This window comes from Coffea arabica, chromosome 4e, assembly GCF_036785885.1.
Source record: "Coffea arabica cultivar ET-39 chromosome 4e, Coffea Arabica ET-39 HiFi, whole genome shotgun sequence".
Taxonomy (NCBI): Eukaryota; Viridiplantae; Streptophyta; class Magnoliopsida; order Gentianales; family Rubiaceae; genus Coffea; species Coffea arabica.
This window is the reverse complement of record NC_092317.1, coordinates 7,749,476-7,776,437: the sequence shown is the minus strand read 5'-3', so window position 1 is coordinate 7,776,437 and position 26,962 is coordinate 7,749,476. Positions and strand designations below refer to the sequence as shown.

At 37.2% G+C, this 26,962-nt stretch overlaps 5 protein-coding genes across 11 annotated transcripts; 3 read left to right on the top strand and 2 right to left on the bottom strand.

The window, feature by feature from the left end:
• The first annotated feature begins 2,774 nt into the window (after positions 1-2,774).
• Positions 2,775-4,994, top strand: LOC113741493 (purple acid phosphatase 17-like). The gene is made up of 7 exons (XM_027269024.1): positions 2,775-3,107; positions 3,505-3,661; positions 3,772-3,879; positions 3,964-4,091; positions 4,215-4,343; positions 4,588-4,655; positions 4,747-4,994. Exons 1-7 carry the CDS (start codon positions 2,913-2,915, stop codon positions 4,958-4,960), a joined length of 999 nt encoding a protein of 332 aa, XP_027124825.1. The 5' UTR covers positions 2,775-2,912; the 3' UTR covers positions 4,961-4,994.
• Positions 4,995-7,997: 3,003 nt separating this feature from the next.
• On the top strand, positions 7,998-14,699 carry LOC113741736 (uncharacterized). Of its 2 annotated transcripts, XM_027269341.2 has the most exons (8): positions 7,998-8,938; positions 10,798-10,836; positions 10,922-10,992; positions 13,309-13,373; positions 13,472-13,561; positions 13,646-13,738; positions 13,907-14,047; positions 14,127-14,699. In XM_027269341.2, the coding sequence occupies exons 1-8, from the start codon at positions 8,283-8,285 to the stop codon at positions 14,220-14,222; spliced, it is 1,251 nt and encodes a 416-aa protein (XP_027125142.1). In that variant the 5' UTR covers positions 7,998-8,282; the 3' UTR covers positions 14,223-14,699. The 2 variants fall into 2 exon arrangements, with proteins under 2 accessions (XP_027125142.1, XP_027125141.1); XM_027269340.2 differs by having other exon boundaries at positions 8,002-8,938; positions 13,907-14,699.
• An 898-nt stretch (positions 14,700-15,597) lies between these two features.
• Positions 15,598-18,911, bottom strand: LOC113741737 (uncharacterized). 6 transcript variants are annotated; one of them, XR_011813550.1, is made up of 9 exons: positions 18,887-18,911; positions 18,684-18,806; positions 18,484-18,586; positions 18,085-18,164; positions 17,663-17,980; positions 17,303-17,379; positions 16,469-16,511; positions 16,337-16,395; positions 15,598-15,957 (listed from the first exon to the last, which is right to left on the bottom strand). XR_011813550.1 is itself a non-coding variant. In XM_027269343.2 (8 exons), exons 1-8 carry the CDS (start codon positions 18,741-18,743, stop codon positions 15,946-15,948), a joined length of 756 nt encoding a protein of 251 aa, XP_027125144.1. In that variant the 5' UTR covers positions 18,744-18,806; the 3' UTR covers positions 15,598-15,945. The 6 variants fall into 6 exon arrangements, 5 of the variants coding, with proteins under 5 accessions (XP_027125144.1, XP_071903571.1, XP_071903574.1 ...); XM_027269343.2 differs by lacking the exon at positions 18,887-18,911 and having other exon boundaries at positions 16,337-16,399; XM_072047471.1 differs by lacking the exon at positions 15,598-15,957 and having other exon boundaries at positions 16,320-16,395.
• Positions 18,907-25,934, top strand: LOC113741735 (pentatricopeptide repeat-containing protein At1g73400, mitochondrial-like). Its single transcript, XM_072047469.1, has 2 exons — positions 18,907-19,115; positions 19,444-25,934. The coding sequence occupies exon 2, from the start codon at positions 19,593-19,595 to the stop codon at positions 21,039-21,041; it is 1,449 nt and encodes a 482-aa protein (XP_071903570.1). The 5' UTR covers positions 18,907-19,115; positions 19,444-19,592; the 3' UTR covers positions 21,042-25,934.
• LOC113740675 (uncharacterized) lies at positions 21,932-24,164 on the bottom strand. Its single transcript, XM_027268211.2, has one exon. It carries the CDS (start codon positions 24,162-24,164, stop codon positions 22,743-22,745), a length of 1,422 nt encoding a protein of 473 aa, XP_027124012.1. The 3' UTR covers positions 21,932-22,742.
• Positions 25,935-26,962: the final 1,028 nt, after the last annotated feature.

Here is a 26,962-nt window from a genome sequence, read left to right as displayed (position 1 = left end):
GATTTGTTAGCTGATACCATAGTTTCAGAGAATCTTGGCATAGCTCTCTCCCTTTTTCTACATCATTGGAGCCATCGACAATAGAGAGAAAGAATGCCTTCAAGCCATTAGAAGTCGTCACAAAACAAGGAATAACCTGTGGATGTGGTCGGAACTAGAAAATTTTATAGAATTTTCAAGAAATTATTACATTACAATGTCCTTTGTCGCCAACAGGCTTTTTTTAACAGAATTAAAATAAAAGCCATCTCCTTTTACCGTCCAATAGCATAATTTCTCACTCCCTTGTTGAACGCATCATCCGTCAGCCAAATGCTTATTAAAAACGTCCGCAACTGCATCTTTTGCATCCCAGTAGAAATGACAAAAGAATAGAGTTGAGAGACGTATATTCATATAGAAATGCCAACTAAATCTTTCGTTTACTTTAAGTTGATGATATCCAAGGTCATCGTCTTTTGATTGACAACGAAGCTTTAACGCAAAGGGGGTATTGGCAGGAAGGTGATTTTCAATGAGAACATGGTACCTCCCAGGCCAATTAATGGCATGAACGAGGTCAAGTGAGAACGTAGTGAAGAAGAGGAAGCTTTTGAACTTAAAATTACTCATCATGTTTGTCAACGTTTCACTAGACGCAGATTGCACAAATGCTTGTACAAATGCAGGCCATTTATGTATAACAGCGTCCACAATAAAGCCATCTAGTATAAATGTGTGTCATCAATGAGTTATATACTTGCAAAACAATTTTTGGAAAAGCCAGTTCGTGCCAAGATAAGTTGGTTCAATTGGTAAGAACGAAGCCCTTTCTCACAAAATGTCGCATTTTCAAATTTCACTGTCGATGTCAGAATTGCATTGATGGCCAATCTTAAAGAACCCTTGCAAGAGACTTGTGGTCTGGAAGGCATATTCTGACCTGTGATGGTGATCGAAACTAAATCCGTCCAAAGTTCTTGTATATAAAAAAAAAGAAAAATGAAAAGTGCATTCAGGAGGCATGTCTTGACCCGTGATGTGGTAAGCCGAAATCAAATACATCCAAATTTTTTGCATAAAAAGAAAAGGGGAAAAGCCAGATCATACGTACATTTTCAGCCAGCATTAATGGTTCGTGCAACATTTTGACCAAAATTATACGTGTAGAAGTGAAACTGAAGAAGATAAGGACGAGCTAAGTAAGTACAAATATTGTACTAGTAAAATTCATAAACATTTTGACCAACATTTTACTAAAATTGATTTCTTGTCAAAGTTTTCTTGACTAGAAATTAATAACGGGCAGTTCTCTAACTATTGAAATTGTTGTTTGTGTGTTGTGACAAATATTGTACTAGTAAAATCGATAAACATTTGGATTAATAGATGCACTATTTGACAACAATTTACCTGCATTTATCACACTTCAAATGATCCCTGTCCTCAATTCTTTGTGCTGAAGTGTTACATAGTGCAACTCAACCAACTCGTCTTAGGGACAGTTGGTACACTCGACCACACATAAATTGCAACCTTAAAGGTGTTCCTCTAAATAATAAATCCCAATCTTTCAAAAAAAAAAAGAAAATTAGAGTAAAATAATAAAGTGTATTTTCAAAACTTATTTCACTATATTTTTATTCCTTAATTAATATAGACATTTTCAGTTGATACCAATACCTAGTGTATTTTGTCTTACAATTCTTTCATATTAATATTGAATTCGATGATATGTTCACATTAATCTTACTCTTTATTTTAACAAAAAAAAAAAAATCATCATAACGATAGAGAAAGAAATGATTCATACCCGTTTATTATCCATCTTTTCTGATCCCTCTAGAAAAGATGTTACTAACGATAGAGAAAGCAAGAAAAAAAATGTTACATAGTGCAACTCGACCAACTCGCCCAAAAGCGATAAGACCCCAGAGTTGTAAAACTAGAAAACTCATCAAAGATGCCAACTTCCTTCCAAGTTCCAATAGGAATTGGAGGAAGTTTCTGAGTTTCGCCGCTGGCTGGCATGACTTCAGACATTCCCCTCGAATATTCTGATTCTCTTTCCGGTGTCGTCTCAATTCCCATGGATCCCCTGGCATATTCGCATAACCCCATAACTGCTTCCCCACTTCTTTAACCACAATAATAAAGGAATCAAAAACTTTTTCAGCTTTTGGGGAACATGTGGTCTCTTATTATTATTATTATTCCGACTAAATCAGTTCTAATGTCTCATGGTCCTTAATTAACCTCTTAATGCGGAAAACTCACTCATATTTTGGATAAACGAAATGAGAGCAACAAATTGTAGATAGTTTCAACTCATAAAAAAAAACACATGCAAGTGAAATAATTCCCGGAATAAAATTGTACTAGAACTTTATGTCATACTTTGCTTTGAAGTATGAAAAACAGCAGTTTATCTCCGTTTGGATTAGCTGTTTTTTGTGGTGTTTTTGAAAAATTTTACTGTACCAGAGTTTTTAAAGTATATTTTGGGATATTTTTAGAAAATATTTTGAAATATTTAAGAGTAGTAGAGTTTTTAAAATATATTTTGGGATATTTTTTAAATATTAAAAAAAATTTAGACTACTTTTTAGAGTACTTTTAGATATCTATTTTTCTAATCCAAGTCGATGCAGTGATGGTTGCAACTTTGCACAATGTGGATTTAGAGTTAATTCTTGTGATTAATTAACTTAACTTTTGTGTGCTATTGCGCCTTTCTCGGGCCCCCACATCTTCATCACTCTATAAATGCACAGGTAACGTAACTTGAAAAACTTGTATACCAAATTTCCAAGGCCTTTGTGGCTTTGTCCAAAAAAAAAATAAAATAAAAAATCCAAGGCCATTGAAGGATTTGTCTGGTTTTCTTTTACCCTTTGCCATTCATTTCCTCCGTCCAGAATCCACACAGAGCCATGGCTAGTTTTCGCAACAAATCTATGGTTCTGTGCCTCTGGTTAGCCACTAGTTTTGGCCTTGTCTATGTATCTGTATTAGCTGAGCTTCAAAGATTTGAACATCCCACCAAAGGTGACGGGACCCTTAGCTTCCTGGTAGTTGGAGATTGGGGAAGACAAGGAGATTTTAACCAATCTGCAGTCGCCCGTCAGGTCATACTTCTTGATCTCTTAGCCCTTTTCTCTGCATGATTTTGTCTACTATTCTGCTTCATCTTTTAAATCTTTTTCTTGGATTTTGAATCCATCTATTCACCAACCTTTGTATCATTTGTTTTTATAGGAAAAAAAGCGTTTAACAAAAGGGATTTTTCATAACCATTGGTTACGTATGGTAGAAGTTCTAAGTGACAAGTTTTTTTTTTTTTTTTTGGGTTTTTTATCAAATGTAAAAATTAATGTTAGGGAACTAATTCTTTTTCTAGTTACTGAATTTAAAGTGCTATGAACTTTGTAAGTTCATATATATATATATATATATATATATATATATATATATATATATATGTTCAACTTTGGGTGACTGATTTTTTAATTTTTTGGGTTGCAGATGGGAATAGTTGGAGAGAAACTAGATGTAGATTTCTTAGTTTCAACAGGAGACAATTTCTACGATGATGGATTAACAGGGGAGCATGACCCTGCCTTTGTAGATTCATTTGTAAATATTTACAAGGCAAGGAGCCTTCAAAAGCAGTGGTATAGTGGTAATTTACCCGGAAACACAAATCCTCCATCATCATTTTTTTTTTTTTTTGGTTTTCTTTGGCTTTCATTTGCTTGATTCTAACTATTTTACAACTATTTTTCCATGCAGTTTTAGGCAACCATGATTACAGGGGCGATGTGGAGGCGCAATTGAGCCCTTCCCTTAGGAAGATTGACAGCAGATGGATTTGTTTAAGGTCATTTATAGTAAATGCAGGTTAGAATTTGTTGCAAATTAATCAGCTATCAAAGGCAAAATCAAGATCACCTAATAACCAGTTTCCTCTATTCTTTTGAACAGAAATTGCTGAATTATTTTTCGTAGACACCACTCCTTTTGTAAAGGAGTACTTTTTTGAGCCAAAGAATCATGAATATGACTGGAGAGGTGTAACCCCTCCCAAGACTTACACAAGAAATGTACTGAAAGTAAGTGTCCAATCAAACCAAAAAAAAAAAAAGATTTATAAACTTTCTTCTTCCATTTTCTTCTCTTTTTTTGGGGTTATTAATAGTTTCAAGTACAATAATTGTGGTTACAATTGTTAATAGGACCTTCAATCAGCATTAAGAGAATCAACAGCAAAATGGAAAATTGTGGTGGGACATCATGCCATTAGGAGTGTTGGCCATCATGGTGACACCAAGGAACTTGTTGAGAGGCTTCTTCCAATTCTTCGGGTAACACTACATTTTCAGTCATTATCAGAAAGAATAGAATGAGATGTTGAAGTACATTTCCAAATCTACCATTCCAAGATTAAATTAAAAAAAAAAACCACTAGTGAGTGTGTTTGGACAGTAAATTATTTGAGATAATTTTGTAAAAAAAAAAAATACTGTATTACTTTTTTAATGTAATGTATGTAAGATAAAAAAAACGATTGAAAAATGTGTAACTGACTGATTTAATGTCAATTTACAGGCCAATAATGTCGACTTTTATGTGAATGGACATGACCATTGCCTAGAACACATCAGCGATGACAAAAGGTACATGAACTTGCATCCTCTAGGATTCCTACAAAAATAAATGAATGAATGAATAAATAAAATATTTAATTTTTTTTTTCAATTTTGGCAGTCCTATTCAGTTTCTAACTAGTGGAGCTGGATCAAAGGCCTGGAGGGGTGATCTCAAGGAAATGAAGGAAGAAGGCCTAAAATATTTCTATGATGGGCAAGGTTTTATGTCCGTTAAGTTGACACAGACTCATTTAGAGATAGCTTTCTATGATGTTTTAGGAACAGTTGTACATAAATGGACAATGTCCAAGCAGCTTCATTCATCTATATAATCAAAAGCGTCCAAGCCCAATTTTTGCTACTAAATTTCTTTTGGGGGAGATTCTCCATTTTCAAAGCAATTTTGAGGTTTCTGCTTTACTACAAAAATTTCTATTTGGGGTTCCAAGTTTTGATTGTTTCTGTATACTAATCTAAGAACTTGGTATAATTGTTTCTCCCAAAATTTCTTGGAGGGGTGAGGATTGGAGGAAGGAATGAACACGATTGATCAAACAAAAAATAAGTCAGAAAGGGGTGTTTTAGAGTTGATCATGTATTTCTAATTGAATCTGTAAAATAAAAAGTTGGTTTACTTTTTCCTTTTAAGTTATTCAAAAGCATGGATTTGAACAACATTGAAATCCAAATATAGATGTTTGTTTAGGATAAAATTTGAGTCTCATATTAGGGTTTTGTCAAAAAAAGAAGAAGAAGCATTTCTATGGATTCATTTCGACTCGAATAAATAACTTTTCTTTGTCATTTAGTCATCTATAATTCCTGGATAAGAATATCGTATTGAAGATATCTCAAAACTTTCAATGATTTCGAGTACAGAAAGATCTGCAACACATCTGGGAAAAGTAGATGGAGATGACCCTCTTCAATTTTCAAGCTAAAGAGGCAATAAAGGTATCTCATGTTTAGACTAGTGTTTTTGCATGAAATTTTCAGGGGGGAAAATAGGATTGAAGTAGTCGATGAATGGCTACAACTAACTGACAACTGATTAGTAACCCAGCGGTAACCAGCTCTCACAGCCCAAATCCGATACGGGTAGGCCTAATATTCCATCCGTGGGAGTGTAACGACGTAAGGAGTCCAAGTGAAACAGTCCTGCAACAAATTGGAGAATCTCGCTGCTATGATTGACCCAATAAGAGCGGCAAGAACAATCCAGTGGGTTTTATACCGCATGATATGCAAGAAAATTGTACACGTTGTAATTGGGTTGGCTTGGATGGTCTCGAGGTAACCTTGTTAGGTTCCAAGGTCGTGTGTTCGAATCAATTCTTTATCGCTTGTATATTCTTGGGGGCAGGGTGCACAAGTGCAGGGAGATTAGTTTGGCAAAATTGGGATAGCAACTCATAAATTAAAGGAATGAATTGGATAATACAGAAGAAGAGTGTGTGCGAAAGATTTCGAATTTGAGATCTTTTACTCACCTAAAATAAAAAAACTCTAATTTTCCGACGCCTATTTTGTGGGGCTCTATAAATTGTCAAAACTAGATTGAAGTTGCAGTTTGGTGTTATCCAGATTTTATTAACTCTCTTGGCCAAAAAAAAAAATAAAAATCAATGAAATCGCTGCTAGTACGTGAGCACGTAACAGATGTTTTGATCTCCATTTCTCGAAACAATCCATAATAATAATATGTCATTTATGAACTCAAAAAAAGAAAAATTGACTCATGATGAAATGCATGCATTGCTAAATTCTATCAATTGACATCGTTTTTGAGTATTGGTTAGAAAAATAGTTATTGATCTAATAATCTGAATATAAATCTACAAGCATTAGTAATTACACGTACGCAGATCATCAGATTCGGCTCTTCTGCAATTGACCAACAAAAAAAAAAAATTCGCACATCCCCGTGAACGGTTTGGAGATCCGGTCGAACCAACCTAACTCGATCAATATCAAACATTCATTTGAAAAATCTGTTTTTTTTTTTTGGTTCAATAAACAGATTACTGAGACGCGTCGAATCCCGCCCGGTCTCTATCCGCCCCACCTGATGATGGGCGGTTCTTCTGCCAACTAACCCAATCCGTAAAATTTCGAATAAATTTTGACTGGATCATTTCGACATCACGAATCTTGACTCTAGAATCATTTATTAGCATAAACAGTCCCCGTCCTTTGGACCTGAGCAAACCTTAGTACGCTTTTCCACGTGTCACGCTATCAAACGTGCATGTTCTTGCATGCTTACGTTGTACTACGTAGTCACGATGCATAAGGGCCCCTCATTCTTAATTTATTCAACTGAACAAAATAAATGGTTGATTTTGCTAATGAGTGCTTCAACTACTCTTTATTTTTTAAGGAGAAATTTAACTACTCCTATTAATTTAACTACTCCCTTTTTAACAAACAAAAGAAAAAAGTGACTTTATACCTATTAATTTGTTTTTGTCGGTGCATAATTGTGCTCACTATTTGCTAGTGCAAAGCTTTAGATTAGTTTGGAGTTACATGCATTTATAAATAATAAGAAGTGCTGTTAAGCATTAAAAGTATTTTTAAAGTATTTGATCATTAATATTTTTCATAACTTAAGAAATACAATATTTATGTCAAAAGTATTTCTTTATAAGTTACAGTAATTCTAAATTAGGCCTTAGTGCCCTTAAATAGATGAATTTTATTCTGAAAAATTGGTAAAAAAATAATATTGCAACATGTTTTGATAAAAAAATATGTATAAAATAAAAAAGTTACTACAATACCTAATTGGACTTTTGACAAAACAAACTTTTGAGAAACGTGACAATCCAAGACAAAATCTTTATTTAGGAGCATTTTTTCTGTTTGGATTGTAAATTATTTGAGATATTTTTACTGTAGCATTTTTTTTGATGTGATGTATGTGAGATAAAAAGATAATTGGGAAGGTAAAAAGGTGTATTGGAAATTGTAATGATTATGTAAACAAATATATTTGACCAAATAAATTGCTGTCCAAACAAACCAAACTAAAAGTTTATTCATTCAATTCATACTACTGTCAAGTAAAGCAATTGAGAGAAGGTTGGATTGAGTGGTAAAATGAGAGGAATTATACGTATAGGATATTTTGGATTCAAAACTTTTCTCAAGGAAAAAAGAAAAAAAAGGCATTCTAATTGCCAGTTCACGGGATAAATTGAAAATTAGCAATAGTTCAAGGGGCCATTCTTCCAATTAACCCGAACCAAAAACTTACCCACAGGCCACAACAAAACAAGTAAAGATTAAAGAAAAGACGTCAAGTTGCCGCATATTCAAAAAGTCTCCAACAAGACATCTGTCATCGTATCAATCGTACAATTAAAAAAAGCCACAGCTAAGAGTTTCCCGCATTTCTCTCTTCCTATTTATTCTGCGCCACCCCCTACTTTTTTCCTTTCTTCCTTAAGCCAGAGACTTTCGAGCCGTGCAAAATTTGGCAACCATCTAAGGAAATATTAAACCCTTTCTCGTCGAATTCATCGAACCCTTTATCCCTCCCTCCATTTCTGAACAGAAAGGTTCTTAAATCAAGAAGGAAAAGCAGAAAAACGGAGCATAAGCGTAGAATCAGCCAAAATTTTTATCAAGTTCTGATTTTTATCGTCTTTTATGACCTGTTTGACGGTTGATTATTTACATATTCCGTTAATTAATAGGAACCCATATAAGTTTGCAGTTAAAACGAGGTTTAAACCAAAAGGGTCGTCGAAATTACGAAGTTTTGGATTGAAGCCGTTGGTTGTTAGGAGGAAAAAAGAAGAAATGGCGATGGTGGAGGCGGCGAAGGGGAAGGATGTGGCAGCGACGGTGATGTTAACCTCCGGGGCGAGTGGAAGAATTAGCGCTTTGTTTTCTGTGCGAGTTTGGAAGAGCTTGTTAATGGTTCTAAATGCGTTTGTTTTGTTGTTAATTTTGCCATTTCGGCGCCGGAGAGTGGTGTCGCCGGTGGCCGTGATGGGGCCGGGGAGTCAGGCGGGAGGAAGTGGCAGTTGTGGTGGTAGTGGAGGTGGGGAGAAGGGGCATGGGAAGGAGGAGAGACAGGCGGAGAAAAAAGGAGGTGTGACGGTGGTGAGAGTGCCGGCGGCGATGGTGCCAAGGAAGAGCTCGGCGGTGGACAAGGAGGTGGCGTCAAGGAGGGCGTTGGCTATAAAGAGGGTTTTGGAAGATAACTGTAAACAGTCGGTGAGAGACTACGCCCTTTTTGGGACATCCAGAGGTGATACCTTGTTCACGCAGTCATGGACTCCGGTTGGCATTAAAGTCAGGTAAATAGTTCAGTTAATTATTAAGGGTTAATAAATTCTAACGACAAAATTCTACAAAGCTTCAGGCTTTATGATGTAATAATGCTATGGTAATCATTAAGAAACATAATTTGAGCTTGCATTGTTATGTCAATTAATACTGAGGTTGTAGGCTTCTTGTTTCTTTAAGCACTTACTAGCTTCCTTTTACCTGGGGGGTGAAACTGAATATATTTTTCTTTTCTTAACCGGAAAAAGTTTTCTTTTTTGGTAATTTCAGTCAACCTTATTCGATAGGAGTATCATTGAGTTTTTCTTGGGTTGCTGACCTTTTGCCCTTTTTTCCCTTTCTCCTATTAGGTGCAATTGAATGCAGCATAGGACAAATCAGGCATTTTGTTTTTAATTGTGCAAAACTTGCTTTGTTAGCACAAAGTTTTAAACTTTTTTTTTTTTTGAGGTAGGCGGATAATAAATATAGTCCTTAGGTTAGTCTGTTTACACGGACAATTTTTGTGCGTACATATGTGTTCTTATTATGTCATTGAGGTTTCAACTTTCAACAATATTCTCTGGTGAAAGCAGAGAGCAAATTGTGTTGCTTTTGTTCTCATCTGAATCCGCAAGCTGTGTCATGTGAGAACTAAGAATCATCGTTTATTCTTATTCTTTATCTTGTGGGATTTGAGGATGACAAGTCAATACATGGAATGGTACCGAAAATGTATATGTCCTTGTCACGAGGCTTATCCTCCTATTTAACAGCTCGATAAATTTGAGAACAATTGCCACCTGTCCAGAAATTCAAAGAATCATAAGGCTTATCCTCCTCTCCTCTTCAATTGGTTGATATGATTTTTGCTGTTGTGTCTGAATGGAATCATTTACTGTACAACTAGGAGGTCCGCATTTCAAGAGACACAGTAACCTAGTGTCTGTGGAGAAGGTGACCCTTTTGTCTGTTACCCTTAACCTTTATCATAGTTTTTGGGTAGAATGGGATAAATCTGTTTATATCTCTCTGCAATTCTACATGCAGCCATATCGTGGATCCACCGTCATGACCTGTGGCTTGGCACACGTTTTCGTAATGCCCATGTTGTAATGATGGGATTTGGGGCTGGAATCATTACAAACATCTGAGAGTATTTGGAGGGTGATGATTTTCACATTCTCACCAAGTCTTCCAAAGATTGAGATATGTTGTATATAAGATGATTATAAATTGAAAGGTGAAGTGTATATGCAGGCATAAAGTGTCCTTATTAATTAGTGTGTGAACTTGACCATTGCTACTTGAACTGTGTCTAGAGCTGTTTTGGATTCGATACGGCATCGAGCGGCAAAAATGTCCTTGAAACTTCACATACATTTTGGTGCTGAATCTGCATTAAAGTGCATTTGATTCTTTTGCAAGACAACTAGGAAGCCAAACAGTAGCATCTTAATTAAGCAATTATAGCCTTCGCGAGTGTCACAACAGTCGTTCTAGATATAATTTCATGTTTTGCCAGGAAAACTATTAAAAACTGATATTGGAAAATGTTTTTTTTTGTTTTACATAAAGACGTGAAATCCCAAATGATTACCTGACACTTAAGGGAATGTTTAAGCACCAAAAAAAAAAATCAATGTTCTCGCCATTGCAGTTTTAGTTTATTGAATTTTCTGCTTGCTTCAATTTTTCTGAATTTACACTGGCAAGTTCATTTATCGGACATAGTTATAGTTAATTTATTTCCTAAGGATTCTCAGTGAAAATTTTTTCTGCTATTGTAATTTTTTGAACCCTGAATTTTTTAATATTTTCTGCTATTCTCAGTGAATTGTTTTGAGATATGTTTTATATAAAATGACAATGCGTGGTCTGTCTTTTGCAGAGGGTTGGTTGCTCTCCTACATGGCTTGAACGAACACAGGTTTGTTAGCAAATTTTTTTATTTAGATGCAAATTTCTTTCGTGTTGATGTCATTCATTTCTAAAGTGAATATGGTGCTTTTCAGTGGCAGATACACTGATTTTGCTCAGCAGCTGAATGCAAATGGTTACAAGGTCTATGCAATGGATTGGATAGGTAAAAAAATTTTAACTGCTTGTTGTAGACCATATTCGAAGTTAAGTTTTATTCTTTTAGGATAAGTGGGTTTTTGGGAGCAATTTAATTCTAATGAAATTGCTATTAAAGTTCTAAAGTTCTATTCTGCAATTTGCTAAAAACTACTTCAACCTAAAATCTCTAAAAGGATATATTTGGTTTTATTTACTATATGCTATCTATTACTTATTGTTTTTGAAATTCAATATTTTCTGGTGTTATTTTGTTTTTGAAATCACATTTTTCTCAACACTATTATTTAGCAAGTAAAAGTATTCTGAACTACTAGCTCACAAAACATTTTTTTAACACTATTATTTAGCAAATGAAAGTATTGCTCAAAGTATTCTGCACTACTATGGTAAGCAAGTTCATGAAGTATTATGATTGGAATGTGCCCTAAATGTAGATTGTACTCAGTCAGATGATGTTAACTTCAGTTGCCAGTCTAGAGAAGTTCACCTGATTGTTGGACATAAACAAAATGAGTCTTGACTTCTCAGGTTGGCATGAAAAGTGAGAAGTACTTCGGAGAGTAAGAATGCCCTAGCAGTCTGGGCACCTTTGTTTTGGAGACAAAATCAACATCTGAATGCGTACTAACAATGATGGTTTAAATCGCTAATCTTGAACATTGTCATTATTGATTTGGCCAATTTTAAGAAGGTGAAAGTGCTTATAAAAAATGATGTACAGTCCGAGAGATGTTCATGGCATAAAGTTCAGAGGGTAGATAGAGATACTATTCAGGAAAAATAAATAAATTATGCTTCAGATGGTCGAAAGGGGCTCTGTTGGAAGTGCAGGGATGGGATCAGAGATGCTATAGCTATGGCATCCCTTGTGCTGCAAATGGGCTTAAAATTGCAATTGGTCAGTGTGAGCAATATCTGTTCCATCATGTTAGCTAATTCTGCTTTTATACAAAGTGGAGAGGGAGAGAGAGAGCTTAAAAAGTACATGGGGTTACACACTGGTACCCTACCCCATGATTCCCATGAAAAGTTGGACCTGATATAGAGAGAGTGACTCTAAAGAGTTATGGCAGTAAACACCAATACCATATACCCTATGATTTCCATGAAAAGTTGGATATCTGGTGCCAGGCCCGGGTCAATTTCATTTCAAAATCTATTTTCTTTTTTTTTTTTCCTTTTCTTTTCTTTGCAGAAAGGAAAAAGAACAAAAAAAAGAGTGTTTTTATATTCGTCTGCTGGACCTCTCTTTTTATAGTCTAGAGTTGACGGATTTCAACTACACATGTATATTTGGGTGATGCAGGGATTGAAAATTTTTCAATGCGGATGCCATTGGTGCAAAAAAGTACCATGTGAAGCTCCTCTTCATAAGTAAGCTAATTATTTGAGTCTTGCATCTGCCCTAACACATAGAAGAATGCTAAAGGAGGAAGCATGTTTTCTTGGAACTCATTTTTGAATACTAAAATTTTATACTGAATCGATCAGTTTGATACCCCTCTTCTAAAGCGAAGAAGAGAAATATAATTGACAGGATATATAGCAACTCATAATTCATGCATGGATGGACATGAAGCACTACATCGGACATGTTTCTTCATTGGAAGTGAGAATTCTAAGCAACCAATCATGTATGCATCCATGCATGCATCTATGTATGTATTCATATGTGATCGGTTGCTTAGAATTCCCACTTCCAATGAAGAATCATGTCCAATGTAGTGCTTTGTGAAAGTAATTATTTAGTGGTAAGTCTCAATATTGGAAAGGAACATCATTTTGGTGCATAAACATGGGTTTTATTAACTGCTAGCTGAATTAGATATTAAGTTCAAAGACTGATGGTCATTCATCAATTTTCAGTAGCAGATGTAATTTTCTTTTTGTCTATGTTCTTAAGTGGCATAGTATGATTTTTCAGATCTGTTGATTTCATAGGACTGACACTCATAATTCTTGAAGCCAAGTGATATCGGTGGAAAAGTTTGTTAGCACATTTCCATCAAGTGCGAACCCTCATTTTAGAAGTTTTTGACTTGCAACTTTTATAATCTCTCTCTCTCTCTCTCTCTCTCTCTCTCTCTGTGATTGTGCTGTGTGTGTTCTTTTACTTGCGCTATAACATTTAGGATGCTGTTAAATTTTCCTTTTGTGTTTCACTTTCTGTCTGATAGGGACGTCATATGATAGAGTTTAGCCTATTAATGCCAGGACTCCTGAAATGCTATACCCAAAAATTTGCCATGCGGTTTTCTGTTTTCTGTTTAGAACGAGAAGTAGGTTTTTCCATTTGATTATATCTTTATGTTTACTGTAGGACATGGTGGAAGTGATGGACTTCATGCTTATGTTCATTCGCTTAGTGATGCTGTTCATGATATGGTATGCTTTGAACATTATTCACAATATAGGGATTGAAGTCTATTTTTCTATGATGTTTGCACATTTATATTGACTGATCTTCATTCTATTTCATTCAGAAATCATTTATTAGGAAGGTTCTAGCCGAAAATCCAGGTCTTCCATGCTTTTGCTTTGGACACTCGACTGGTGCAGCCATTGTTCTTAAGGTGATGTTAGAATGGCACCTTCGTTGTAAAACACTCTTATGTGTACCTCTCATTTTTAATGATTCTTGTTTTCATCAACTTTAGGCAGTACTGGATCCAGAGGTTAAAGCTCACATTGCAGGAGTAGTTGTCACTTCACCTGCTGTTGGAGTTCAACCTTCCCATCCAATTTTTGCAGTAAGGACCATTTCTCTGTTGATAGACATTTTCTTCCTAATTTCAACCATTTACGCATGCAGAATTATATGCTACAGATTATTTGCTTTAGGAACTATTCATCAATTTAAAATGTATTTATCGCCATCAATTGGTATAAGGTGACTTGACCTATTTTCATTATAATAGGTACTTGCTCCTATTTTTTCCTTCTTATTGCCAAGATATCAGTTCAGTGCAGCAAATAAAACGGGTACTGTAGTTTCTAGAGATCCAGAGGCATTAGTTGCCAAGTACTCCGATCCTCTAGTGTTTACAGGATCTATCAGGGTAAGAACTGGCTATGAAATATTACGGATTACGGCCTATCTACAACAGAACTTGAAGAAGTTGACAGTGCCATTTTTAGTTCTTCATGGCAGTGCTGATGGAGTCACTGATCCAGCAGCATCTCGGAAACTTTATGAGGAGGCCTCCTCAAATGACAAAACTATCAGGCTTATAGAAGGGCTTTTACATGATCTGCTCTTTGAACCTGAAAGACAAGAAATTGTGGAGGAAATAATTGAATGGTTGAACCAAAGATGTAGGTTGAGGTGGAGTTCTAGCACCTGACCAATGAGCATTCTTGGAACTTTGCTCATTGATGATGTGCCGTGAAGCAGGCGAATAAAACCTTAATAAAATTGCATCTTTAGGTCAGGATATCTGAATTTGACATGTGAATTATGATTTTCACTTGTCCCAAAATCCCTGTAGTGATATTGCAAGTATTGCTCGACATTAATTACTTGCTTTGCCTTGGGAAGAGTTCAAGGCTGAGAAAATTGATTTGTGTTGGGCAGATGAAAACCCATGTATCTGCTTTGCCTGGCCATCGGGTTTTGGAAGAATTCTTCAAAAACCTGCTTCCATTTGTAGCATACATCGTATAACACTCTGCTGAAAAGGATGTAGAAAAATGTCTGTTTCTTCTTGGGAATTTTCAGTTTCTGTAGATTCTTATCTTATAACTGTGGCTTCTGTTGTTATGTTCTGCACTGCAGCAACTTGCCATGGTCTGCGCATGCATTTGGCATTCCTGGTTTTTCTTTTGGCAAAATGGCTCTTATATCTATTGCCTTGGGGTTGTCTGGGCAAGATTCCTGTAGAGTTTCGCACGCCAGTATCTTGTATTTCTGAACCAGGGGTTCCTCGTTGGATTGTCTAACCCATAGGTAACATTTGCGGTTAGCACGAGCACATATTTACATTTACCCGGACCAATAATGTTCTTTTTTTTTGCCAAAAAAGCACTATGTAATTATGTATGATGAAGCACCTCGTAAAAGTTTTTGTGTCAATTTGCTATTGTATTTAAGCTTGTCTATAGTTGGAAATAGTGATACATTATATATTAGAGCACAAAAATGGTACAAGACAACGAATATCCCTCTTGATGATATCGAATTGTACAATTTGCATTTGAAAGATGGCGAGATGATGTAACTATCAGTGAAAGACGCTGAAAATGTCACCATGTTCTTAAAAAAAAGATTGTATCATACATAAACTCTTTAAAGAATCAATTTAATTGTTAAACTTCAGATACACATTGATCAGTTCCTTGTTGCATATCTCATCCAATTTCTTAATAAATCTAACTAAGCCCACCTAGAATCTTGCTGGTTGAATGGTAGAAGGTAAAACCGAGTTTTGTTTTCACCAAAGACTGCAACATGCTCTAGAAATTTGAGCATAAAATTGTGAAGTTAACTAAAATGGGAAGATTTAACAAAGGAGATTTCCAGCCCTTGTGCGGTTAGCAGGACTGGTGGTCATCAAACAAATGCATCCAAATTGCTTATTACTAGAAGTCAAGATTCCGGGAGAAATGAGAATGAGCTGTAACAATGCTTTTCCAATAGCTTTTTCATCTTCTGATCCCTCAGTAATAGAATAATGCAGTCTCAAGTTTAATCCAGAGCCAAAAACCTTAAATTACCTAGGAGGACAACATTGAAATGTCCCTAAGATACACAAAAGCTAATTCTGATAACATTATGATACACTTTTGCTAAACGCAGAAACTAAAATGGACCTATAAGAGATATAAATTCCTTGTCTGAAGATTGCACTTTTCATGCTTCCTCTAGACAAACCTCTCATCTTCCATCAGGAATGAGGTTGAAACTTTGATACAAAGAACAAGGCAACTTGAAGGAATTCCAGTCAAGCTGTCACTCTAGTCATTGGCTCTCCTTCATGGAACGAACAAAAATTGGTTACAAGTGGACAGCGGGCTTAAATTGAGATAATTCAATGTTCAACCATGATTTAAGTGCAACTGGGTCACAATTAAGCTTGCAATCTCTATCCTAGAGAAAGATGTGTCGAGATTAAAACAAAAGCTAATGCCATTAACATATGCTAAATCGAATTTGTGGTCTTTCAGAAACACCAAGGAAACAGAAGTTGACGAAGAATTAACTACACCAACCTTAACCCTTGTTCACATGTTTAAATGCAAAAATACACTTGCTTCAGAATAGAATGCTTCACTATCTCTCAAGCAGAACCCATAAGTTATATTCTACAGCATTGCTTGAGACAGCATATGGCTAGGGAGAAAGTACGAACCTCAAATGCAGATTTAGCTTCAAATGCTTTACAAAGAATCTCATAACTTGTCTCTAATCCTGTCTGCATCAAAGGAGGGTATTAGAATGTAAAGTGAACAATAGATTGCAGGTAAGCTGAAAGAGCACATACCAATGGATAGACTCTCGATGGTGAAATAGCAGACACAATGTACCTGGTCATGCCAACACCAAAGAATGAATTCTTTAGCTGTAAGAAGAGATATATGAAAGAATATAACCTTTGACCATTGGAAAAACCAAGAAATAAGGAGTATAAAGCTGCTAGAAACTTTGATAACTGTACTTTTTCTTAGAGAAGAACGATATGCTAGTTTCCTTTAGATTTTTCTAGTTACAAATGCTTGCGTTTACATTGTTCCACTTATCTAAAAGAAGTTATAAGAGTTGAGAAGAATAAAAGACTAACTTAGCTCCTCAAGAGTTATGTTGTTAAAGTTGGAAGGTGGTGATTTTTTTCATAAGAATTATAGAAATGTCAATGAAAACCGCAAAATTCATGCACCAAAAATGAACTACAGGGCAGGTGAAGATCGAAAACACCTTCCACAATACAAAGGTTCTTCAAGTTAACAAAGTTTATGTGGTTACAAAGTAGTTTTAAAGAGCAAAGGAAACACAAAATGCCAGCTGTAGCTAATAAAAATCTTCCAACAGGAATAGAAACAAAAATAAATAAACAAATAAAAGTTTTCCAACAGTCCCAGGAGTGGCTATTCTGCCAATTCAAACATTTTCATGCACGTGAAAACATGAATTAAGCTTCAATTTGTTCTTTCCATTGCCCGTAGCCTGATTACATGTTCTACATAAGCAAAATGTCATGAGAGAAAGCCTTCCACTGATTCTTTTCTTAAATATACGAGTAGCAGATTAATCGGTATCAAGCTTGCCTCCTTGGAAATGCAAGATGAGAACAAAACTGGAAAAGGGCATTCAAGCTTACCCAAGTTTAGCCATATAAAAGTTCATTGCTAATAAGTTTTTCTTTTGTACAGTAAGCATCACAGCACCCACTCTGTTCTGCAAAACCCAGATCATGAGTTAGACACTAACAGCAAGTATAAACAACTTTAAACACTATAATAAGTTACACTCACAGCCAGAATATCTTGTCATATGTGTGAAACAGCTAAGTTCTTTTCCTATTTTTGATTTTATATTTTTTTCCTGAGGCATACAAAGTTATGCTTGACTTCATTTTCAGCAGGACCTTTTCTATTTTAAAATTTGCAGAATTTGTATGCTATGAAGATTTGAAATGCTTTGAGAATACAGAAAAGGTTAGAAAAGGGACATAAAGTACCTTGATGGCAATTCGCTCAACTAGATCCATCAAAAACTTCCCAAGTCCCTTTCCCTGAACACGACTTTCGAGCTGTAATTCATACACATAAAGAACTGGTACTTCTTCCTCCATAATAAATCGGTAATGTACAAATCCAACAATTGCATCTGTATGACTTGAACTCTTCTCATTCTCTGGCATGGAAGAAATTTGACTACCATCTACATTTGTATCCTCATATACAAATATATAACGTGCTTCTGGAGCAACCATTTCCTTCCGCTTCACTTTCTCTTCCGTCGGCCACTCTGATCCATATGGTCCCTCCATGTTTACCTGCAAGATAAGATCTAAAAAATGAAGAGGAAACAGAACAAGATTCCATCTTTCCTTCATTCTCTTTGAGAATGAACTAGTTAGAGCGTCGTCCCTTCATTTACCTTGAGAAGTTTCTGTATGTACTGCTTCAGATGGAATGAGAGCTTATCCCCAAGTCCAGACCCCAAGTACACAGACAGTCCTAAGTACCAAAATATTGAATTTCATATAATATTGATCTATAAAAAGGGGGGAAAAAGAAGTAGAAAAACTAGCTAAGACAATGAACCAGAAACAATTATTGCATTGTCATCACCTACTTGCCAAGAGAATGAAACAAAAGGGACAACCAAATAAAGCTTCTGCTATGAAAAGAGATTCAAATGATCATCAATGTGTACTCAATTTCAATGCTGAAAGATAGAATTTGTTAGAAAATATGATGAATTTTTCGAAGAATCTACATTGAAGATTAAAAAAGGAATCTTTGCATAAACAGGGGAAAAAAAAAACTAACCAACCATTTGTGCGATAATGGCGATACTGGGGAAACGAAGAAAGATGATCCTTTTGTGAAGAAGCAGCTCTGATTATGTCATCCGCAGCCTTCTTTTTTTCCAATATCTGCCTTCATAAATCCCAGTCAAGAACAAAACCCACAATTAGTATGCATAACTTTCTTTTGTGGGCTCTTTCTTGGATTAAAAGTTGGAAGTTTTACCTCTTGCCTTCTGACCCTTTTTGTTCTTTGGCTTGTGGGTTCGTTTTCCTCAGCCTCCATAGCTTTCCTCCAGGCTCCAATAGCCGCTGCTTCTCTCCATCACTGCTCCAGTATTTATTTTGCCTGCAGTTTTATTTTTATTTTTATTTTGCTTTGGCAATTGTCACATAGAGCCCGACTATTAGGTGAAATTTCACGAGTACCCTTAGAGTTCAGCCAGTAGTCATAAGTACCCTTGATGTATAGCAATTTTGAAGACTTTCTCTTGAGCAATTAGCCTCCGTCGTCTCCTCTTTGTTGAGCTCCTAGACCGCGAACAGGGCAGTCCGGACTCGGATATCATTCTTGGACCCTTTCCCACTTTCCCAACACTCTGGAACACTCCAATTTACTCCGAGGTTGCAAGATATACCCTGCCAAGAGTATCTTCAGGTGTGATGTTAGAATAGCTTACTAGTTGTTTGATAATTTGTCTCAGTGACAAATACTGGTCTATTCTACCTTGACTCTTCCCTTGTTCTCCATTTATATGGTACATGTTGAAACTTTTTACCTGTATCAAGAACTTTTAGTCACGTTCCTTGTTATTTTTCTCCAATGTGGCGAAAACTGTTAACTACTTCATTAACATCATGTAGAAGTCATAGATGCTTCAAAGATGTATGCTCATCACAACCCTTCATCCGTTGTCCCTATTTGTTTTCTGAATTCATCTCTTTTCGCGGGTATAAAAGAGTTTCTGTATCACCCTTTTTTCCAGTTCATCATGCTTCACTTTCTAGCCCATTTATCTGTTCCAGCGGGGGATCCGATTTTGTTGATCATTTCTCAGCGTATGTGAAGTTGTCTATTCTTCTCGGAGGACAGTTTAGGCAGCTCTGTACTTTGGAAAATGTTGCCGTGACAGAAATGAATGATGATGATGGTAATTTTGCTGATAAGTTGCACAAAATAGTGGTAGATTATTCAAAACCAGAGTTTAAAATGGAGGAAGCTCTTGATAGAGCATGTGTCAAACTGACAACTCCAATGGTTGTAGAGGTGTTGCATAGGCTTCGTTATGAGGAGAAGACAGCCTTTAGGTTCTTTACATGGGCCGGGCATCAGGAGCATTATAGTCACGAGCCTCAGGCATATAATGAGATGATGGATATATTATCAAGTACAAAATATAAGGTCAAACAGTTTCGAATTGTTTGTGATATGCTAGAGTACATGAAGAGGAACAACAAGAATTCAGTTCCTGTTGAAGTGTTGTTGAATATGTTGAGGCAATACACTGAGAAATATTTGACCCATCTTCAGAAATTTGCTAGGAAGAAAAAGATTAGAGTGAAGACACAGCCGGAAATCAACGCTTTTAATTTGCTTTTGGATGCTTTGTGTAAGTGTAGTCTTGTTGAGGATGCTGAAGCCATGTTTAGGAGGGTGAAAAGTAAAATCAAACCTAATGCTGACACATATAACACTTTGTTCTTCGGATGGTGCAGGGTCAGAAATCCTAGTAGGGGAATGAACATACTTGATGAAATGATTAAAATGGGGCATACTCCTGATAGCTTTACGTATATTGCAGCCATGGATACATTTTGCAGAGCAGGGATGCTGACAGAGGCTACTGAACTTTTGGAATTCATGAGAACAAAAGGTACAACTATGTCTTCTCCCACTGCAAAAACTTACTCGATCCTCATTGTGGCCCTTATCCAGAGCGATAGAATGGAGGAATGCTTTAAAGTTGTTAGGGAAATGATAGACAGTGGATGCCTTCCAGATGTCTCCACGTACAAGGAAGTCATTGAAGGCATGTTTTTGGGAGGAAAGATTGAGGCAGCTTATAAATTTCTGGAAGAAATGGGAAATGGGGGTTTTCCTCCAGATATTGTCACTTACAATTGTTTTCTTAAGGTTCTTTGTGACAATAAAGATAGTAAAGAAGCAATTAGGCTTTATGAAAATATGATCAACGTGGGTTGTGTTCCCAGTGTACAGACTTTTAATATGCTAATTTTAATGTTTTTCCGGATGGGTGACATTGATGGAGCCTTTGAGACTTGGCATGAGATGGATCAAAGGGGTTGTAAGCGTGACATTGATTCATACTGTGTGATGATTGAAGGACTTTTTGATTCTAACAACATGCAAGATGCATGCTTTCTTTTGGAAGAAGTTGTAAAAAGGGGAATGAAATTGCCATTCAGAACATTTGATTCTTTTCTCAAGAAGCTCTCTGCGGTTGGTGATCTTCAAGCTATTCACAGGCTATCAGAGTATATGAGGAAATTCTACAACCCTGCTATGGCACGACGTTTTGCACTGAATCAGAAGCGGAAGAGCATGAGGTTGAGAGGGAAATAAGCTCTCAATACACACTGGCATGTGGCTAATCAGCAGGTTGTTGTCGGGATTTTTGGCAGAACCCTGGATCCTTGGGAAATCTAAGATTTGTTCCTTGCTTTCTGAGGCTTGATCTTTGACTGATTGCTTGGCTGAATTACTACATGGATCTTGAAATGATTAAGAGGGATCAAGTACTAATCCTGATTCCTGATGTGAGAGCAGTCTGACAGATAACATGGTTGTGGCTTTATAATAAGTGAAAGATCATAGGATTTGCTGCGCATGCCAATCCCTTACCTAAGAAGTTGAATGAGTTATTGACCCTGCCTCGAGAAGCCAAAGTTAGGTGGTCTTAAATCACACTATGCTGAATTGAGTGGCAGAGGCTGAAACGGTAGCACTTAAAAAGTCACCTATTATTATTCACGGACCAGCATAATTTGAAAGCAGTATGTGACATAGGATGCCTAGTTTAGCTGGCATTGGAGGATTAGTTCTCTTCAATGGATTGTCACCCTTTCAAGGGCCTTCATAATCAGTTTGTAATTTCAAGAAGCAAGGGCCTTCATAATCAGTTTGTAATTTCAAGAAGCAAAATGGGCTACGGATGCTCTTGCAAATCCTAGCTGTTGAAACAATAGGAGATGAACTAATCTATGGCTTCTGCTTCACCATTTCTTCACCATTTCTGGTGAAAAGGTTTAGTTTTGACTATATAGAAGTCGTGCTATTTAAGAATTATACTTTGATGCGCTTAAAGTTGCAGTTCTGACACCATATTTTGTAGAAGTTTCGTAGTTTAATGGTAAACCTGTAGGGTGCCTTTCTTACATCACAATATTACAAGCTAAATTGTATTAAAGATGTATACCAGCATAGACAGATTAAAATTGACCTACTATCTGATATTGGCAAAGCTAAATCATCCATATAAATTCTAGGTGAAGGAAAGTAGTTCTGAAGTAAAATTACCAAGATCATATTATAGTCTTGGTGTCCTCATGATAAGGGTCCGTATCGTCTTAAAAAGGAAACAAAAGGCAAATCAAAATTAATCTCGAAGGAAAAATGCAAGATGGGAAGCCAAAAAGTGTTCATCAAGTAGTGCGCCCTTCCGACCTTTGCTCTGCTTCCTTTTTCCTGGGTTTTGACCACCCATAGTTCTTAGTCCTCTTCTTTGTTGGACACCAAAATAGATTCCATGCAGGTCATGAAAATGGCCATGCACTCAAGATACGTTGAATTTATTTGACAGAACTAAGCTCATAGCAGGCTATTTGGAAAGAAGCATTCCCATGTAGCAGCTGCTATCGCTCCCTATAACAGACGTAAGCAGTTGTGCTATTAGGCTTTGCTGGTAATGAAGCATCACATTCCTTGAACAACAATTCCAGAGGCAGTTGCTTAATCTCTTCCAATATCTGCGAAATCCTGCAATCGCAACAACTGATGATGTACTAGCATGTCTGTCAACGGCAATTGCAGCACTGAGGCTCCTAGGCTTCTGGTCGTGGAAATACCACCCTCCATTAGATCATAATGGGCACATTGGGAAAAAGCAATAGCCCACCAACCACAAATTGTAGTTATCATGGTACACTCAGATAACAAAATGACAGCGCTGAGTTGTAATAGGTACTCATCCGTGACGAAAAACTGCAGCTTTCCTCATGTTCAGTTGACACATTTTGATCAATCCATTGATTCTGAAGAAGAAGATCATATCTTGGTTGATCGATGTCCTATTTTCTTAACCAGGTATTCACCCAGAGCAGCACCAGCATCGACAAGTCTTGTGTCAGGTTTTATCTCCATCTTCAAAACTTGATTCAAGGTATTGCCCATACTTTGAGGGTCATCCACCTCAGCAATTCTAGGTAACATTTCCATCCAAGTGTCTATATGTGGAGCTACCCCATGCCTCAATACCTCCTCCAAAACTGCACAAGCTTCCTCAAACTTGCCTATATTACAAAATCCCTTAACTAACAAATGTACTATTGAGTAATGTGGAGAAAATCCCTGCAAAAACATCTCCCCCATATATGATTTGGCCTCATCATACAAGCCCTGACTGCATAAACCCCCAACTAATGTTCGGTAAGACACCAAATTTGGCAAGCACCCATTGGATCGCATATCTTCAAGAACCTTACAAGCATCAAAAGCACGGCCTTCCCTACAAAACCCCAAAACAATAGTATTGTAATGAACAAGATCAGGATCGCATCCCTTAATTTTCATTCTGCATAGAAGCTTATAAGCCTCCTTGAGCATCTGTTTCCTGCACAAACGATTCAAAAGAGTAGAATAGCTTAGAGCATCAGGAACAAATCCTTTGTTCAACATATCTTCCAATAATTCAACAGCCTTATTAACCTGACTCTTCCTACAGAACCCCTGAATCAAAATCCTATATGACTCTACATCAGGAACAACATCTCTTTTGGACATTTGATTGAACAGGGAATATGCAACACTCAAGTCATCATTCAGGCAAAAAGCACGCATCAAAATGTTGTAAGACTTGGTATCTGGAGAGACCCCGTATCTCTGAGCAGATTTAAACAGGTCCAAAGCAGGGCTGAGGAAGTTACGGCGAGTGACAAGAATTTCAAGAATGCGATTGAGGTGTTTGGGAAGAGGCTTGATATTAAACTTGAGAATCAAGTAAAATGCTTTCAGGGCTTCGTCAGGCAGCCCAGCATCACCATAAATTTTGATAATTTGGGAGAAGAGAGAAGGAGAAATGGAATAATTCTGAGATTTGAAGGAGGAGAGAAGGGACTGCATGAGAGAGAAGTGGCCAGAGCGGCCGAGTTTGAGGATGAGGACATGCCATGCCGCGTACGAGTGATGAAAATTGGGCTGACGAGAAGCTAAGTCGAAGATTTCTTTAGCAAGAAGAGGGTCTGACTGGGAAGCTATTAGCTTCTGAATTCTGGCTGGGGACACAAGTGAAGCTTCTTGCTTCAGTCGTTGCCCGTCTTCTCTCTGCTGTTCTTCAGCTTGTTTCTCTAGCTCTTGTTGTGTATGAAACTCTTTTGTACTATAGGAGGCAAAGAATGGAAGGTAAAGAGAAGAAAGACTGGTGATTGGATAGATTAAGTTGCTGCAGTTGCGAAGAGGAAGAAGATTCATTCTCCCAAATATCTATAGATTTTGCAGAAAGGAAAGTGGGGAATCTTGGGATACAGGTTATATAGTATCCAGTAGATCATAATAATTTCTATTAAAACATATCCGTGTTACTTCCTGAGCATTCAGCTGATGAAATTACATCGATCGTCAAAGTGAAATTACATCGATCGTCAAACACTTAAGACTCCAATTCCATGAAAGTTCTTTAACTCGCCAATGGACGTAGGAATTGAACAATTTAAGATTAATGCAGAAATAATGCAACTCAAAATCACTGCAAGTGCTCCAATGAGCTTAGCAATTGAACTGAAAAGGACAAAATACTCCCACACAAGGCAAATAGAGGCAACCTACTGCAATAAGCAACGGAAATGGCACAAGAGCCGTCCAATGCACCAATTAAATGCAATAAACCCCAACCAAAGGCAGCTCAATAGACTCCAGGCAGAAAGTACCAAATGATACTCAATTGACACCACAAACGATCCCAACAAAGCAGCAAGATCGAAGGGTACTCAGTCACAGATGCTCAATCATATCGATATAAGAAATGGCAAGCAAATTAGCACAACCGGTACCACTGGTGCATGCACAGGAAAGAAGGGAACCACATGGCCAACCCAATTTAATAAAATGCACAACCGAGGCACCCCAAAGGCTAGAAAAGTACCCTAGCAACATAGCAAATTGAATGAATATGCACTGGGTCTCCAATTCAGTCAAAATAAGATCAAGGGGCACGATACAGAAACTAACAAAGCAGAACTCAAGTGATACCAACAGGGACCCCAACAGAGCAAAGAATTCAACCAATTGGAGCAAGTGAAACGCAACAAATGTCACCAATTGGACATTCAATTACCCACTTCAAGCGACCAAACCTTAAGAATTTTAAGAATCCCAGCAAACAGGCAATTCCAGCAACCACCGATTAGAATTCGAGAAAATTTAAGAATTGTAAAGTAACACCACAACCAGTACCACTGGTGTATACACAGGGAGGAATTAAATCAAACGGCCAACAATTCAATAAATATCAGAAAATATCCCCACATATGGCAGCAATTAAACTCAAATCTGTCCAAAATTTACCCTAGAAAATGCCCAAATCAACACCTTCTTTTATCCATCAAGAAACCCAAACACAAAAACTCAAATTCCAGCAATAGAAGAACCAGAAAAATACTAATCGAGGTTGAAGATTCAATACCTCCACCTGTCAATTTTGACAGGTGGGAAGGGCGTGGCTGTGGGTGGCGTGAGCAGCGGCGGCTGGTAGAGCGCGAGCTCGAAAGGGAGAGTGAGGGGAACGGCGGGTAGCTCCGCGGCTGCTGGTGGCGTCGCGAAGGGAGAACAGGGGCGGCGGCGTGCGCGGCTGGTAGAGCGCGAGCTCGCGCGCTGGTGGCGTGCGACCTGGCCGAGAGCTGGTGATGGTCGCACGATCTGGTGGCGGACGAGCTGAGGTGGAGGCGCGCAGTAGGGAGGCAGGCACGGCCGTGGGCTGTGGGTAAAGTGGAGAGAGGGAAGGAGAAAAGTGAGCTGGGGCGGCGGTGCACGCAGCTCGTGTCGCGCGAGGAGACGAGCAGCAACTGCGGCGAGCTTCAGGCGGCGCGCGGTGCTATCGAGGCGGAGGTGGAGCTGGTGAACACGAGGTTGGCGGCGGCGGACAAAACGAAAGAAGAGAAGGACAAGTGGAAAACAGGGGAACAGCGGAGAAGAAGAAGAAAAGGAAAGGAAAGAAAGAAAAGAAAGGAAGAAAGAAAAAGAAAAGGGGAAAAAAAAAATATATATATATATATATATATAGTTTTTGGGTTTTTTTTTTCAATGTTTTTTTTTTCAAAAAATTCTTTTTTATGAACTTAAATTTTCAAAATTTGAATTTTTGAAGAAAAAGAAAAAAAATGTTTTTTCTTTTTTTTTTTGAATTTTTGAATTTTCTCAATGTGAAATTTTTAATTTTTTTTAAAATTTTTTTTTTTTTTTAGGTTTTGGGTCGTCAAACACCGCGTGGGCACGCTAAGATTGGTAAACGTCCACTGACCTCAAGAGACACAAACACCGCGTGGTCACGCCAAAATTGCACTTCTTACCACAGTGGAGAAAAATATGAAGACCGATTACTACTCAACTGAGAAACAAAAAACGAAAAAAAATGAACAATGAAAAATAATAACATCAATATTTGGGTTGCCTCCCAAAAAGCGCCTTTTTTTAATGTCTTTGGCTAGACATTGTCATCTTTGCTCAGGAAGAATAAAATCTTGTGCCTCGTTTCAATACTTCATCCTTTATATAGTCCTGATAACCCTCGTAAATAGAGTAATCCTTGAGCACACGAGCTACGATTTTTCTTGGACTAGTAGATGGCGCCAAATAATCAGGCAGTGATCTCAATTCTTCATCCACTCCTCCATCAAGAACACTCAACGGTTCAAGATATTTGACAATAGCTACTCTTAACTTATTTCTGCCATGAGACTCAAAAACTTCCGGTATAACAAAATCAATCTCATTAACAGAAATCATAGAGTAAGAGTTAAGAAAATGCGGGTTAGGGAATGGAGGTGGTGTCACCACATTTGATGATTCTTCACTGGATTCTTTCACTTGAATGGGTTGCGGTTGGGGTTCCATTTCTTCCTCTTCGGCTTTTTTTTCAACTGCATATGTAGATCTCTGATTTTGACACTCTTGCATCTCCTCATCACTAGTCAAGGAAATTGCACTCTCATTTTCTTCAAAATCAACAATGGTTTTCGAGGGCAATTCTTCAATTTGAGAAGCCAATCGATTTA

What these genes read in the sequence shown, in the direction of transcription:
- LOC113741493 (XM_027269024.1), top strand. Translation starts at nt 2,913, where the DNA reads ATGGCTAGTTTTCGCAACAAATCTATGGTTCTGTGCCTCTGGTTAGCC. An exon ending in TCAAAAGCAGTGGTATAGTG is followed by an intron (nt 3,662 to 3,771) that starts GTAATTTACCCG and finishes TTTTCCATGCAG; the next exon opens with TTTTAGGCAACCATGATTAC. An exon ending in ACACAAGAAATGTACTGAAA is followed by an intron (nt 4,092 to 4,214) that starts GTAAGTGTCCAA and finishes AATTGTTAATAG; the next exon opens with GACCTTCAATCAGCATTAAG.
- LOC113741736 (XM_027269340.2), top strand. Translation starts at nt 8,283, where the DNA reads ATGACCTGTTTGACGGTTGATTATTTACATATTCCGTTAATTAATAGG. An exon ending in CCGGTTGGCATTAAAGTCAG is followed by an intron (nt 8,939 to 10,797) that starts GTAAATAGTTCA and finishes TGTCTTTTGCAG; the next exon opens with AGGGTTGGTTGCTCTCCTAC. An exon ending in GTGATGCTGTTCATGATATG is followed by an intron (nt 13,374 to 13,471) that starts GTATGCTTTGAA and finishes TATTTCATTCAG; the next exon opens with AAATCATTTATTAGGAAGGT.
- LOC113741737 (XM_072047470.1), bottom strand. Translation starts at nt 18,743, where the DNA reads ATGGAGGCTGAGGAAAACGAACCCACAAGCCAAAGAACAAAAAGGGTC. An exon ending in TTGAGCGAATTGCCATCAAG is followed by an intron (nt 17,380 to 17,662) that starts GTACTTTATGTC and finishes TGGGTTTTGCAG; the next exon opens with AACAGAGTGGGTGCTGTGAT. An exon ending in TTTTATATGGCTAAACTTGG is followed by an intron (nt 16,512 to 17,302) that starts GTAAGCTTGAAT and finishes TGGCATGACCAG; the next exon opens with GTACATTGTGTCTGCTATTT.
- LOC113741735 (XM_072047469.1), top strand. Translation starts at nt 19,593, where the DNA reads ATGAATGATGATGATGGTAATTTTGCTGATAAGTTGCACAAAATAGTG.
- LOC113740675 (XM_027268211.2), bottom strand. Translation starts at nt 24,164, where the DNA reads ATGAATCTTCTTCCTCTTCGCAACTGCAGCAACTTAATCTATCCAATC.